At 25.6% G+C, this 14,283-nt stretch overlaps 1 protein-coding gene across 1 annotated transcript; it reads right to left on the reverse strand.

Moving 5' to 3' along the window:
* Positions 1–1,034: 1,034 nt before the first annotated feature.
* Positions 1,035–13,581, reverse strand: LOC119606598 (chitin deacetylase 1). The gene is made up of 5 exons (XM_037960168.1): positions 12,710–13,581; positions 7,606–7,775; positions 6,249–6,498; positions 2,467–2,785; positions 1,035–2,325 (listed from the first exon to the last, which is right to left on the reverse strand). The coding sequence occupies exons 1-5, from the start codon at positions 12,759–12,761 to the stop codon at positions 1,497–1,499; spliced, it is 1,620 nt and encodes a 539-aa protein (XP_037816096.1). The 5' UTR covers positions 12,762–13,581; the 3' UTR covers positions 1,035–1,496.
* Positions 13,582–14,283: the final 702 nt, after the last annotated feature.

The following is a 14,283-nucleotide window of genomic DNA, read 5'->3' on the forward strand; positions in this document are numbered from 1 at the left end:
AGTCTATAGTCTAGTCTATAGTCTAGTCTATAGTCTAGTCTATAGTCTAGTCTAGTCTATAGTCTAGTCTATAGTCTAGTCTATAGTCTAGTCTATAGTCTAGTGTATAGTCTAGTGTATAGTCTAGTCTATAGTCTAGTCTATAGTCTAGTCTATAGTCTAGTGTATAGTCTAGTGTATAGTCTAGTCTATAGTCTAGTCTATAGTATATTCTATAGTCTAGTCGTTAGTCTAGTCTATAGTATTCAATAGTCTAATCTATAGTCTATTATATAGTCTAGTCTATAGTCTAGTCTATAGTCTAGTCTATAGCCTAGTCTATAGTTTAGTCTATTGTCTAGTCTATAGTCTAGTCTATATTCTAGTCTATAGTCTAGTCTATAGTCTAGTCTATAGTCTAGTCTAAAGTGTAGTCTATAGTCTAGTCTAAAGTGTAGTCTATAGTCTAGTCTAAAGTGTAGTCTATAGTCTGTCTATAGTCTACTTTATAGATTAGTCAATAGTCTTGTCTATAGTCTAGTCTATATTCTGGTCTACAGGTAGTCTATAGCCTAGTCTATTATCTTAGTTCATAGTCTATAGTTCAGCTTACAGGCTATAGACTTGTTTATAATATCGTCTATAGTGTTTTCTAAAATGTATTAATCTTTCAAAGCCTGCTAAATGTAACCCAATTGCTAAATGTACGAAACAAGGATTGTTACCTCATGTTTGCTTTATAAAAAGGTGTTACCCATTTGTTTTTTATCCACCCAAATTCCCATTAACATAAATAAAAACTCTTTTAGCATTTTTTTGTTTTTCAATTTTTTATTTAATTTTTTTGTTGTTTGTGTTTGTTTTTAATGTGTTGTATAATTACAATTTATATGTTTTTTATTTATTTTTTCTTAATTTATATAAATTGAACGATACGATATGTATTTATTATAAAAAATATATATATTTAAATATAGTACGTTACAAATAACATAATATTCTACAAATTACAAAAGAAAAACATTTGTTCGTTTGTTAATTTTCATTAATAGTTGTTTTTTTCTTTGCTTTTCAACGAAATAAATTTGTTTTTTTGTTTTTTTTTTTTTTTTTTTAATTTTAATAATGTATAATTAACACAGCAATGTCTTTTAAACTTTAATAAAAACAAAAAGTCTAAAAGACGCAACTAAAGAAAGTCTTGCAAAGGTGAAAAATAAAATTTTCATTTTGTAACAATAATAAAAAAAATAATATATTCGGAGAAAACTAAAAGGCAAACTAAAAAAGGTAAAAAAATATATAAACGAGGGAGAAAATTTTGAAATATAATATTATATATACAAGTAAGTGATTTTGGGAAAAAAATTGCTGTTAAAAGGAAACAATAGAATGGAACCGAATATAAAATCAACAATTACGAAAGAGGGAAATGTAGGGGGGAGTTATTAAGTTAGAGAAATTTTTGTGCTTAAAGTTTAAAATTTAAGGCTTTGTTGTTGGTTTTTTTGATTGACTTAGAAGAAACCATCACCGGTAGGATCGTTAACCCAGGGGTAATTGTTGGGACATCTTACGCAGGTCTGGAGATTAATGGTTTCTCCGGGAATTTCCTTGGAAGTCAACTTGCAGGTATTGGGTACCCAGCAAGAAGGCTTGCCTTCAACGGTACACTTCTCCCTCCAGGGTTCGAAGTTCTTGACTTCACTGACTGTGCGAGGATTCTGCATCCATTGGATAACTTGGGTCATGGTGACAAAGTAGACATCATTGTGATTGGCCAAGATTTCATCGATCCAGTACAAGAAAGCATCCAAGAATTCGGGATTGTTCTTCAACCAGGCGGCATGGAAGTACAAACCAAGAGGAGCACGATTTTGATCATAATGACGATCGAAATTGTGGTTCAAGAAGTTATAGAATTGATCACCAGTCAAGATGTTGGAGCAGGAATCAACCATAGCACAACCAGGCAAGTATTCATCATTGGCAGGATCTTCACGACGATCCAATTCATTCATGACCATTTCCCAGACAGCATGAGAACGAGTGGGACAGCTTTGCAAGTTACCGTGACAACGGTGAGGCATACGGAAATACATGGTATAGGGCCATAGTGGAGGATTGGACAAGGGAGCGGTAATGGTGGAATCGTATAAGAAAGCTTGTTCTTCCATCATGGTGAATTGATTGTTGCCACCGACACGCAAGTAAGGAGCACGTACACCTACAACGGAGTTATCGGTAATGTTGGAGAATTTTTCCATAATGATACGCATGCCAGCCATTTCCTTGGCCCAGTCATCGACGGTGGCGTTAGACCAGAAACGTTCTTCATCATTGTGGCTAAAGGAGAGAAGAGAAAGAAGAGCGAGAAAAGAAATTTAATAAAATTGAAAATTTTGGGGGGAGGCAGGGGCAAAAGATCTATAAGTCTGTATAGACGATTGAATTTTAAGTTTTTTCTTAGAAAGATTTGAAACTTACGTAATAGAATGGACAGCAACTTCATGACCCTTACGGTGGGTTTCTTGGACAGCGGAGTAGTTGGTGTATTTGTGAGAAATGAAATAAGTGGCCTTGATGTCACAACCGTTGGGATTTTTACGGCCCTTGAAGATTTCCTTGTACAATTCAATGTTGTTATTGTTAATGGCATCATCAAAAGTAATGGTGATCATCATGGGAACATCCTTGGCGGGCAAATCACCGGGAATAGCGGTACCATCTTCAGAACAGAAACAATCGGGTAAAACACAAACAGCAGGATCACAAGGAGGGGCACGGTTAGGATCATTATCAATATCTGTTTAAAATAAAGGAACAAAACAGAAACATGTTAATTATGTTGAAAAAAAACAAAAAAGTAAAAGTTTCAATATTTTGCTACATTTGCTTTGTTTTTTTGGGAAAACATTCACCGTTAAATTTAAAATAAAAATTAATTTAATTGTGATTTTTTCTTTAGCCGGCAGGTTCATTAAACTTTTTACAAAAAAATGCATTGGAAATAAAATCTCTTAAATGTTTTTTTGTTTTTATTGTTTTTTACAGTTACAGCAAACAATTTAAAATAACGGTAAAGTGTTAATAACCATCAGTATGGTGTTTTTTTACAAGGGGGCCATGGTAAATGTCATTGAACTTCCAACATTTCCACACTTTAAAGTGTAATGAAGCGAAAAAAAACCAATAAACAGTTTGAAAAACAAAAGAAATGTATAAAATAAAATAAGGAAAAATTAATTTGAAATTGAAAAGTATGCAAGCGAGGTAAAAATAATTTGACATATAAAATAACAAACGTCATCTGATGAATGCTAATGACAATTAATGATGACGTCACTAAACGTTTCTTTTTTTTTGTTAAAAATTTATAAAGTTTTGTCACGTTTTTTTCGGGGTATAATTGATATAAAAAAAAACATTTTCAAGTGATAACGGTTTTCAAATGTTTGCATTTAATTATGGTCAAATATTTCATGTTATAGTATTGAACTTTTACTTTAAAATTTCATGTAATTTATGTGGAATTTCTTACAAATATCGCATGACTCTAATATTTTATGTTTGCCAGGTTTTTTCTTCTTCTTCTCTTATATGCAGTGTTATTTTGTTGTTTTTTTTTTTACAAAATTTTTTTGCGAAAGTTCAAGTTTCTTTTGTTTATTTTTAGAGTCTTTTATTGTTTGGTAATTTACAGACAATTGTAAATTTCCTTTTCTGCAGTTGCGTGTCATGAAATTTTAAATAAATTACAATTTTTTTTTTCTTAATAAAAGATAATTGTGCTTAGATTTCTTAAGCTAATAGAAAGGTGTGGTGAAAATTTCACACTCAAAAGTAAACAATAACAATGTTGTCAAAGTTAAATGTCAGAGTTTTATTAGCAAAACAACTGTAATATTATTTTAACTTTGAGTTTTAATGTAAACAATAACATTAATAAAGGATTAATCTTTCTTCAAGTGTGTTGAAATCTTGTTATAAAAAAAGGTAAACAATAGCAAGAGCAACTCTGTTTTTCCTTGCAGTAAGGTGAAATGTAAATGTAAACAATAACAAAGTATAAATTTCTCTCCTTAAAGTAATAATAACAGAGAGGGGAAAATTACAGCTAGAAATGTAAACAAAAACAATGAGACTTGACAAATATCACCATTTGTGCCAAGTGCAGTGTTGTATTTTTAAATCAAGTGTAAAAACTGTTGCTTTTACTTGGTTTTAATGGTTTTAATAAAACTAAAAATCTATTTAATTTATTAAACTAACCTTTAGTATTTAAATAAAATCAAGTTTATTAAATAGAGTGAGAAATTCACTTTTTTTAAAACATTTTAATTTTATTTTAAAATAATACATATAAAATTCCGTTCAGCTTTTAAATTCTGTTTGTTTTTTTTTTTCAAATCTGTTAAGAAATCTGATACATAACTCAACAACAATATAATATAAATTCAACAACAAGACGAGTAATTTAAAAATTGCTGACACGCGTTAAACAGTTAACAGTTTTTAACGTTAATCAGTTTAGTTTTGCAGTTTTTTCAAATAGTTGTTAAAAAATTCAAAAGATTATGTGTAAAAGTTAAGTAAATTTATATTGCATTGCACGCTGTATGAAGAAGTTGTTATGTCATCTTACGGTACTGGTTAAAATTACCACATGGATTATAAAAAAAAAAAATAAGCAACAAAAATTATTGCAACATTTTTGCCATAAATGTTAAATTTATTTAAAATTTTTTTTTTCTTTAAAAGAATTTTAATTTGTTTAAATGTTTGTTTAATTTCCCAGGGGTTTAACCTTTTCCAAAGAGAATTTTGTTTCATTAAGAAATACACACTTTTTCGGGGAACCCAAAACAAATTTTGTTTAACACTTGTTAGGTTTAAGAACTAATCGTGAGCGAATATTCCCTTTTTCAGAGAGGGAAACCAAAAATAACTAATTGCTAGTAACTTATTATTGTTTAGATTTAAGAACTATTCGTGAGCGATTATTCGAATTTAACGTTCCCTTTAACTTGTTTGATTGCTTTAATCGTTATGTTTACTTTTTTTTATAAAAAATATATTTTGTTTAAATATTTCTTTTATTTTTTTTTTGCAAACCCGCCTTTTGAATTGTTTACGTTAATTGACCATTTATGTTTAACAACAATTGTATATAAATTTATGGTGGTGGGTTTTATTTGATTTTTCGCAATCTAATTGCTTTTGTTATTTAGTTTTCTGCTGTATTGTGTGTTAAACAATTGCTTAGGAATTTACAACAACAGTAACAACAAAACTACAATTTTGTAAAGCTTAACACCTTGCAAAAGTATTAATCATATTATTCTTCCTTTATTTACGCTTGACTTGTAAACATAAACTTAGTTTTTCAAATAAAAAAACCTTCAGTTTTCAATTTTATTTAGAGTTTTACCAACATCATGTATTAAGTAATAACGTTACGTCTTTACTAATCAACACTATTCAATTAAAGTGACAGCCTCTCTTGGTAAACATATGCGAAAAAAGTAAAAGTGTTGCCAATTGTAAAATGTAAACAATCAAAGGAAAAGGACAATTTATTGGAAAATTTACTAAATTTTATAAAATTTAAAAAGTTTTTAAGAATTTGTTTGCTTTAGGCAAAAAATAAGTATTTTTATCTATAAAACTTTAAGAAAGTAATATTTTTTAAACAATTTCAAGTTTATATTTATTTTGTTTATATTTTGTTTTATTTTCTATGTTTATTATTGTTTTTTTCTTCTCTTTACTCTTTTTTTGTTATTATATTTTCATAACTCATTATTATTTGAATTATTGTGTTATTTTTTTCCAAAAGCTATAATTAGTTCAATATATTTTGGTATTTGGCTGTTTTTGCTCGCGATTATGTAATTTTGAATGAAAGTGTTAATTTATTTTTTTAAGGTTTTGAGAGCAAGGTTAAAACCGTTTTATTTATGAAGAAGTCAAAATGTATTTAAATAAAAAGTAACCAACAAAAATCAAGTTTTTTTTTGGTTACAAAGGAAAGTACTACTTTAAAGTACTGAGGGTACAAGGTGCATACTCAATATCAAAGGCCTAAATTTAAAAAAAATTGTTCAACCAGTTATTGAATTGTATAACTTACAAAGAAACGAAGCTTTTTTTACAAAAAAATGTGGTTTGCATACTTATTTTTTGCTTTTAAGTTGGAGTACCGGTTTTAATAAGTTTTTTAGTTGCAACTCAATATAACAACAAATTGTTTTTTGTTTTCAACTTACCACAAGTATTTTCATCAGAACCATCTGAACAATCCTTTTCACCGTTACAGAATAGACCACGTTCGATACAGTTACCATCACCGCAAGCTAAGAAACCATCTTGACACAAAGGTTCATCGGTGTGCAACAAAGGCTTGACACGACGTTCCTTGTTCTTGAATTTACAATTCTTAACGGCTTCTTTCCAATCACAAGTTTGCTTTTCGATATCGAAGTACAAACCGGCTGGGCAACGGATAGCTTGGAGACCCTAAAATTATACGAAAAAAGAAAGGGGAAAATCAATAAATTTTTATAATTTTCAAAGATTTTAATAAAATATTTTCGTATTATAAAGTTTTTAAGAGAAAATTTTATATGTAACAGTTTTTTCTCTAAAGAAATTTCTATATAACAGTTTTTTTTATATAGAAAAATAGTTTGGAAACCATTTTTCTAAAGAAGAAGAAAAGGAGATGTCTTTACAACAATATTTCTATAGAAAAATGTCGGTATAACACTTTTTCTCTATAAAAAATTTTCTGTATAACAGTTCTACTATCGAAAAAATTTTTATAACAGTTATTTCTTTAAAAATTTTTATGTATAACGTTTTTTTTATAAAAAATTTGTATTTAACAGTTTTTTCTATAAAAATGTTTGGTATTTTCTATAGAAAATTCTCTTTATAACAGTTTTTAATAGGAAATTTTCTGTATAACAGTTATTTCTTTTGAAAAAATGTCCGTATAACTATTATATAACAATATTTCTATAAGAAAATGTGTTTATAACACTTTTTTCTATAAATAATTTTCTGTATAACAGTTTTACTATAGAAAAAATTATGTATAACAGTTATTTCTTTAAAAAATTTATAAAAAATTAGTATATAACTTTTTTTTCTATAAAAATGTTGGGTATAACAGTTTTTGTATAAAAAAAAGTTTTTCTATAGAAAATATTCTTTATAACAGTTTTTTAAATGAGGAATTTTCTATATAATAATTATTTGTTTAAAAAATTTGTGTATAACTACATTTTTCTATAGAAAAATTTGTGTATAACAGTTTTCTCCCAAAAAAATTTGCTTTATAACTGTTTTTCTATAGGAAACTGTTATTTTACAGAAAATTTTTTGAGTAAAACAGTTTTTTTTAGAAAATTTGGTGTATAACAGTTTTTGTATCATTAGCGTTATTGCAGTTTTGTAACGTTATAGCAAGTTTTGTAGCATTATAACAATTCGTTTCTTTAGAAAATTTGCTGTATAACAGTTTTCTGTACAGAAAATATTCCATATAAAAGTTCTTTTATAAAAAACCTTGTGTAAATAAAGCTTTTTCTTTTTTTTTAGTTCAATTTTTAGTCCACTTACCGATGAGGTACATTGAATAACATCACGACAATTATCACCTTCACCAGCTACCAAACGGAACCATTCACCGGCATCTTTATCTTTACACAATTCCTTTTCGAAAGATTCTTCTTTCTTGGGCTCTTCTGTGGTGGCTTGACGTTTAACACGTTCGGAATTTAAGGCCGAAGCTGGAAAAAATAAAAATAAAAACATAGAAAAGGTAAATAAAATGAAAATATTTAAAAATTTATAATATTTTCCTAAAAAATCTAAAGAAAACAGTTTGAAATTGTCAAAAACAAAATGTAAACAAACTGAGTTGCATTAAGTAAACACAAAATGCAACCTTGTTTATGTTAAGTGTTGCCTACTTACAGAACAGTAAGCAGTAACAAGTACTTGATTTAAACAAGGTTAAATTAGTATGTTTAGTATTTAGAACCTTTTTTTAAACATTTAAACAACAATTAAATTGTTGAAAACAAATTTTCTTTAGCCGGAAATGTTTTTCTTTTCTTAAACACTATTTTAAATAATAATTAATACTATTTAGCATTTAAATGGTATTTTTTATTTTCAAATGTAGGTAGGTGGTTTTTTTTTCTAACTTAGACTCTTAACAGCCATAAACAAAAGCCAAAAACATAAACAGTTAACAATGCTATGAAAACATGGCTTAAAGAGAAATACAAAAAAAAAACAAAGTTACGTTAACTTCCTGTTCAAACGACATTCAATAAGATTTACTAAATTTGTTGAATAAGAAAAAATGTGTTACAACTAATTTAAAACGTTAGCCTTATTTAAACATAAAAAAATTATACATTTTAATAGTTAACTTAATAATTAAAAAGTAATAAAATGTTTATATTTATTTCTATATTTTAAAGCCTTAAAATTGCTATTAATTGTTAAATTAATTCAAATAATACTTTGACATTTAGAGTTAAATATTTATAACACTTTGAAACCAACAAGCTGGCAACAGTTTGTTGGAAAAAAACCTTTAGCTAACAGCCGGTTTACTTAATAAAAATTAACATAAACCATAAATTATTAAACGTCTTGTTTTAGTACTTGTTTTGTCATTTTATGCAGGTCTATTAAATTAAGCTTTATTTCATTTTTATTAAGATTTTTTTTGAAACAAGTGTTTTATTTAACTAGACAAGTCTTGTTTTTAGCTTTGTCTTAAATATTGTTATGTATCTGCTCTTAAAATTGGCTTTTAAATAGTAAAAAACAAATGTGTTTTAATTAAATATTAAAACTATTTAAGGAATTTTGTATTAATTTGTGTTAAACTTTAAAAAAAAGTGGTAAACTGTTGTATAAGTTTATTGGCGCTTTTTCTTTCTTTTAAAAGTTGACATTATTGTCTAATTATGTAAACAAAAGGTGGTTACACTATAGCAAACGATACGCAGGGGTGTATAAGTTGAATGCTTTAGAAAATGCTGAGAATTTATTACCATTTGACAGGTGTTAATAAGAATTGTAAATTTTAATTAATAATTAAGTTTACTATATAGTAAATGTTAAATAAATCGGTAAACTATAAGATAAGGAAACGTTAAGTTATTCTTTAATCTAAAACTCTATAATAACTGAACTGCTGTCAACTTTTTGTTATATTTTAATAGAAAAAGTGTTTGAAGAAAAGAAAAACAAGTAACTAAACAATATTTAAGCGACTTTTAAGTGAAATTATAAGAACTAGTGCTTTGTCTATACACTAGGCAACCATCAAGTAACTAGTTATAGGATTATAAAAAACCCCTTTTGTTTTATAATGAATTCTTTCTGAAAACTTTCATTTACTGCTCGAAAGTTTAAGAAAAGTTAATAAATTTTATATAAATAGCAAAATGGTCCTTCGAGTCCACTAAATGTTGGACCCAATAGTTGATTTAAAAACAACTTGTTTTGCTAATAAAACTGAATTCTTTCGCTTTAACTTAACATCTTAAAGTTTGTAGTAAAACTTTTTTCACAATGGTCCTACGAGTCCACAAATGTTTGAAATAAACAAATTGTTTTCAAAATGGTAAAGAAACAACAAGTAACAAGAAAATGTGACAGATATATCATATTATACAAAACAGTTTACAAAATCTGTTAAAACTTTAAAAATTCTCTTTAAAATGGTCCTTCGTAGCCATTTCATTAAAAATTACAAACATTTTTAACATTTACATGTGGGAGTGAGTGTGGTAGAAAGAGTGAGGTGGGTTAAGTTGAGTTTAACTCTATCACCATTTGAGTATTGTCAATGATGCATAACAAAAAGTGTTGCTGCATTGTTTTTTGTTGCTATTAAGCTAATGTCTCAAATGTCAAAGGTGTTTTTATTATTATTGTTTGTTTCTTTTTATATCTTTTTGAAATTTATTACAAATTATCTATAAAGACACTTTGCTGTAAAAAAAAAATTATGTAAAAAAATGTGTGTAAGTACATTTTATACATACAAATGTATGTTTGTATCTTTTAGGTATTAAATGCACACACATGTTTGTTTAACTGTTTGAATGTAACTTTCAAGCCTTTAGGTATTGAGTTATAGTTTTTTGATAAATATAAATTTTTATATATATTTTTTCGTAGTTGTTGTTATTATTACTTTTAGCAGCGTTGGCGAAAAAAATGAAAGTTGTTTAAACCACATTTTCAGTTACTTTTTTGTATATTTGTTTTATTATTCCGAAAAATTTTAGTTTAAAATTATTAAAGTCCATTTAATCATTTATTTTGATTATGGTCAAGTTGTCCTTTTAGTTGTTGTTGTTGTTGCTACATGTTGTTATCAAGGTTGTCTGTTGCTAGGAATTTACTTTTTTCTTTTGGTTGCATGCATTTTCATTTTGTAAAGTTATTTTTAGAAAAGTAAAAGGGATTGTTAACTACACATGCCGCCGCCTGAGTGTATTTAACAACATCCTTTAAAGTTTTTTTTTGTATTTGTTTTCTTTATCACTGTATATAAATAAACGATTTATCAATTAGTTAATCAAACTATCAATCAATCAAGTGTTGTGCAAAATGTCATTGTTTTTTTATTTTAAAAAAAAGCTTATTGCTATTTTTCTTAACATTCATGTTTGAAAGTTCTTTAATAAGTCATAAATTTAGTTTTACTTTGACATTTTAGTTTCAAGATTTAATACTGACAGTTATTTGTAATTAAATTTTATAGTTTTGAACTTTAATAAAGTAAATATTCAATTCACAATTAACAAAGATTGAGTTTTTGTCAAAATATTTAAGTTTTTTGCAATTTATGTATTTTAAACAATAATAATGAAAATTTTATAAAATGTTAAGACACCCAAGCAAATTTTCTTTAAATCTTTACCTAAACGTCATTAACTGTAATAGGCATTCACGGGAAATGATAACAAGTTTATCAAAACATAAACAAATCTTTGTGAATGCTAGTTACTGTTTTAAAAGGGGTTTTAATGATCATAAATCAATAGATTTAAAAGTAAATTTATGAAATATCTTTCAATAAGTGTGACATAAAGATTTCTCCAAGAGATTTCATTTTTTTTAAAGAAATTAAGTCTTATTTTATTTGAAATCTTTAAAAAAAATTTAATATTTTTCTTAAACTTGTAAAATATTAAGTTTTGTTGAATGTTTTCAAATCTGTTTTGTTGAAACAACTTTGAAATATTGAAAGTTTTATTAAAAATTATAAAATATTAGGTTTTTAGAAAAGATATTGAAATGATTTTGTAATAAACAATTTTAAAACTCTTTCAAAATGTTAAATTTTTAAACATTTTAAAATTGTTTAAGAATTTAAAGGAAAATTTAACAGATTTTCAAAGAAAATGTATAAATTTACAAGATTTTTATGAAAATTTAAAAAAAGAATCCACAATTAACAATTTTGAACAATAATTTGAAAATTTTGAAAAACTTTTCAACGTTTTACAGTTTGACAAACCATTTTCTATAGAAAAATGAAAAGATTTTCAAGTAAAATTAAAATTTTGTAAAAAAATGTAAAATTTTTAAGAAAAATTTCAAAATTTTTAGAAAAAAATTCAAAATTTTTAACAAAAATATTCAAAATTTTTAATTTAAATGCTAGAAGTTTAAATATTTTAAATTATACTAATTTTTTGCCAAAATTAAAGAAAAAATTTAAATTTTTTTGAAAATTTGATTTGACTGTTTGTAATAAGAAATTTTGTATAGAATTCTCAAAATTTTTAAGTTTTTAAAACAATTCTTTTTAAAAAATCTAAAAATTTTTTTAAAATGAAAAATTTTATGAAAAATTAAAAATTTGCACAAAAATTTATTAAAATTTTATTAAATAATCAAAACTATTTTCAAAATCTTTAAGTTTTCAAAACAATTATTTTAAAAATTGTTAAAAATTTCTCTTGAATTCTATGAAAATTTGTTAATTTTGAACAAAAGTTTCAATTATTTAAAAAAATTATGAAAAATGTTGAATTTTGAATAAAATTTTTCGTAAATTCATATCAAATACTCGAAATTTTAAACAATTTTGAGTATTTGATAACAAAATGTTTTAAAAAATGTATTAAAAATTTCTTCAAAAATACAATTTTGTAAAAAATTTTACAAAAATTTTCACAATTTGAAAAAAATGTATTTAAAAACTATATTAAATTTTATAAATTTCAGAAAAGTTTTCAAAAATTATTAACTTTTTTTCAAATTTAAAAAAAATTAATTTAAAAAATATTTTAATTTTAAGAATTTTAGAAAATTTTTAAAAAAAATTTTAACATTTTTGTTCAAAATTGTTTAACAAAACTTGAAGTTTTAATAAATGTTTTTTATTTTTAGAGAAAATTTTAAATTTTTTGAAAACGTCCTAAATGTTAACAATTTCAAAAAAAAAAATCGAAATTTTTTAAACAAATATTTCAAGATTCTTAAAATTTTCAAAATATTTAACTTACAAATTTGAAATTTTTACATTTTTACAATATTTTTTAAAATTCATAATAATATTTCACTTAAAAATTTTCAAAATGTTAATATTTTTTTAAAAAATGTTCAAACTGTTTTCTTTTTTAAGAGGATTTTTATTAAATTTATTTTAATTTAATTAAAAACTAAGAAAAAAACTTACCTGTTGTAGCAGCTACAGCTAAAACGGCAAAAACTACAAATAGTTTTGCCATATTTGAACTGTTTGTTATCTTCTTTCAAAAAAGTTTCGTTTTTCAAAAAAAAAAAAAAATATTTTCGGTTCTTATTTTACACTTGAACTATTTATATTTTTTGTGGTCTGGGGTGTATTTGTTAAGAAAAAACTTTGTTATAAACTGATTTCTTTTAAAGTTATAACACACTTATTTATATGTTTTCATATATATTTATATTATTTTTATATATTTTTTATGAATTTAAATATAAACGAAACAATTTTGTTAAAATTGATCTTCAAGCACAAAACAGAGCACAACAAGAGCTGCAATTTGTCCTTCCGATCGGTATCAATGTTTCATTTACACTGACACTTTCAAACGCAGCACACTAAAATTTCTCGAACTTCTTTTAAAAGTTAAAGAGTGAACAGCGATTTTCTTCTTCTTTTATTACAAAAAGTTTGTATGCAAAAAACTTAATAATTTAAACCCCTGTTTGTTGTTGTTGGCACATGAAAAAGAGGTGAATTATTTTTCAAAATACAAACTTGTTGTGCGAGAGAGGTGAGTTTTGTAGATTTTTTAAAGCTTTTATTGTTTTGTTTTTTTCTTTTGTAGTAAGTTTAGGCTAAAAGAGCGAGAGAGCCTTATTTTTTATGTTTTTATGCAAATTTTTATGTTTTTTGTTTAAATCTTGTTTTTGTTTAATTCAACTTTAAATGATTTTTTTTTTAAATAAAATTGTTAATGTTAGTTAATTGTTAGTTTTTTTCTACATTAAACGACACTTGTTGTTTTTCCTTTGTTAGTTTTAAATGTACATAACGCGACGTGCCACAAAACACGAGAGAGCGCCTTGCGCACGTCAGCAGGGTTTTTATAATCAAATGCAAGTCTTGCATTATCAGGGGTAATTTTAATTACTTTAAGCAATAGAGGTGAGTTTGTTGTTTTTCTCCTTGCATTAAGTAAACAATTAAAAAAAGGGGAAATATGTCTGATCTTGCTTAAAACAGCTTTTTTTCTTGGTTGTTGTTGTTAGTCTCATAACTGAAGTATGTAACTGGTTTTTGGGAGAGAATGTGTGAGTGATAAATATGTGAGGTGTGTTGTTGTCTTGTTAGAAGTGGTAGAGTGGTGTGTGACAGACATGGAAAATCCAGTACATTTTTCAGTACTTTTTGACATCGAAAAATGCCCATGACGTTTTCATTTCAGTACTTTTCATAACTGACATATTACATTCGATAGTCTGATCTATAGTTTAGACTATAGTCTAGTATATAGTCTAGTCTATAGACCAGTCTATAGTCTAGTCTATAGAGTAGTCTATAGTCCAGTCTATAGTCTACTACATAATCTACACTAGTCTATAGTCTACTCTATAGTCTCTTCTATATTCTAGGCTATATTATAGTTTATAGTCTAGTCCATAGTTTAGTTTATAGTCTAGTTTATAGTCTAATCTATAGTTTAGTTTATAGTCTAGTCTATAGTCTAGTCTATAGTCTAGTTAATAGTCTAGTCATAAGATTAGTCAAAAGTCTAGTCTATA

This window comes from Lucilia sericata, unplaced genomic scaffold, assembly GCF_015586225.1.
Source record: "Lucilia sericata isolate MDLA Ls3-8-SP2 unplaced genomic scaffold, ASM1558622v1 Contig000017F_arrow, whole genome shotgun sequence".
Classification (NCBI taxonomy): domain Eukaryota; kingdom Metazoa; phylum Arthropoda; class Insecta; order Diptera; family Calliphoridae; genus Lucilia; species Lucilia sericata.

Excerpts from the sequence above, each read along its gene's own strand:
- LOC119606598 (XM_037960168.1), bottom strand. The coding sequence starts at position 12,761 with ATGGCAAAACTATTTGTAGTTTTTGCCGTTTTAGCTGTAGCTGCTACA. Across the intron at positions 6,499-7,605 it reads TTATTCAATGTACCTCATCG|GGTCTCCAAGCTATCCGTTG; the intron begins GTAAGTGGACTA and ends GTATAATTTTAG. Across the intron at positions 2,326-2,466 it reads GTTGCTGTCCATTCTATTAC|CCACAATGATGAAGAACGTT; the intron begins GTAAGTTTCAAA and ends TCTCTCCTTTAG.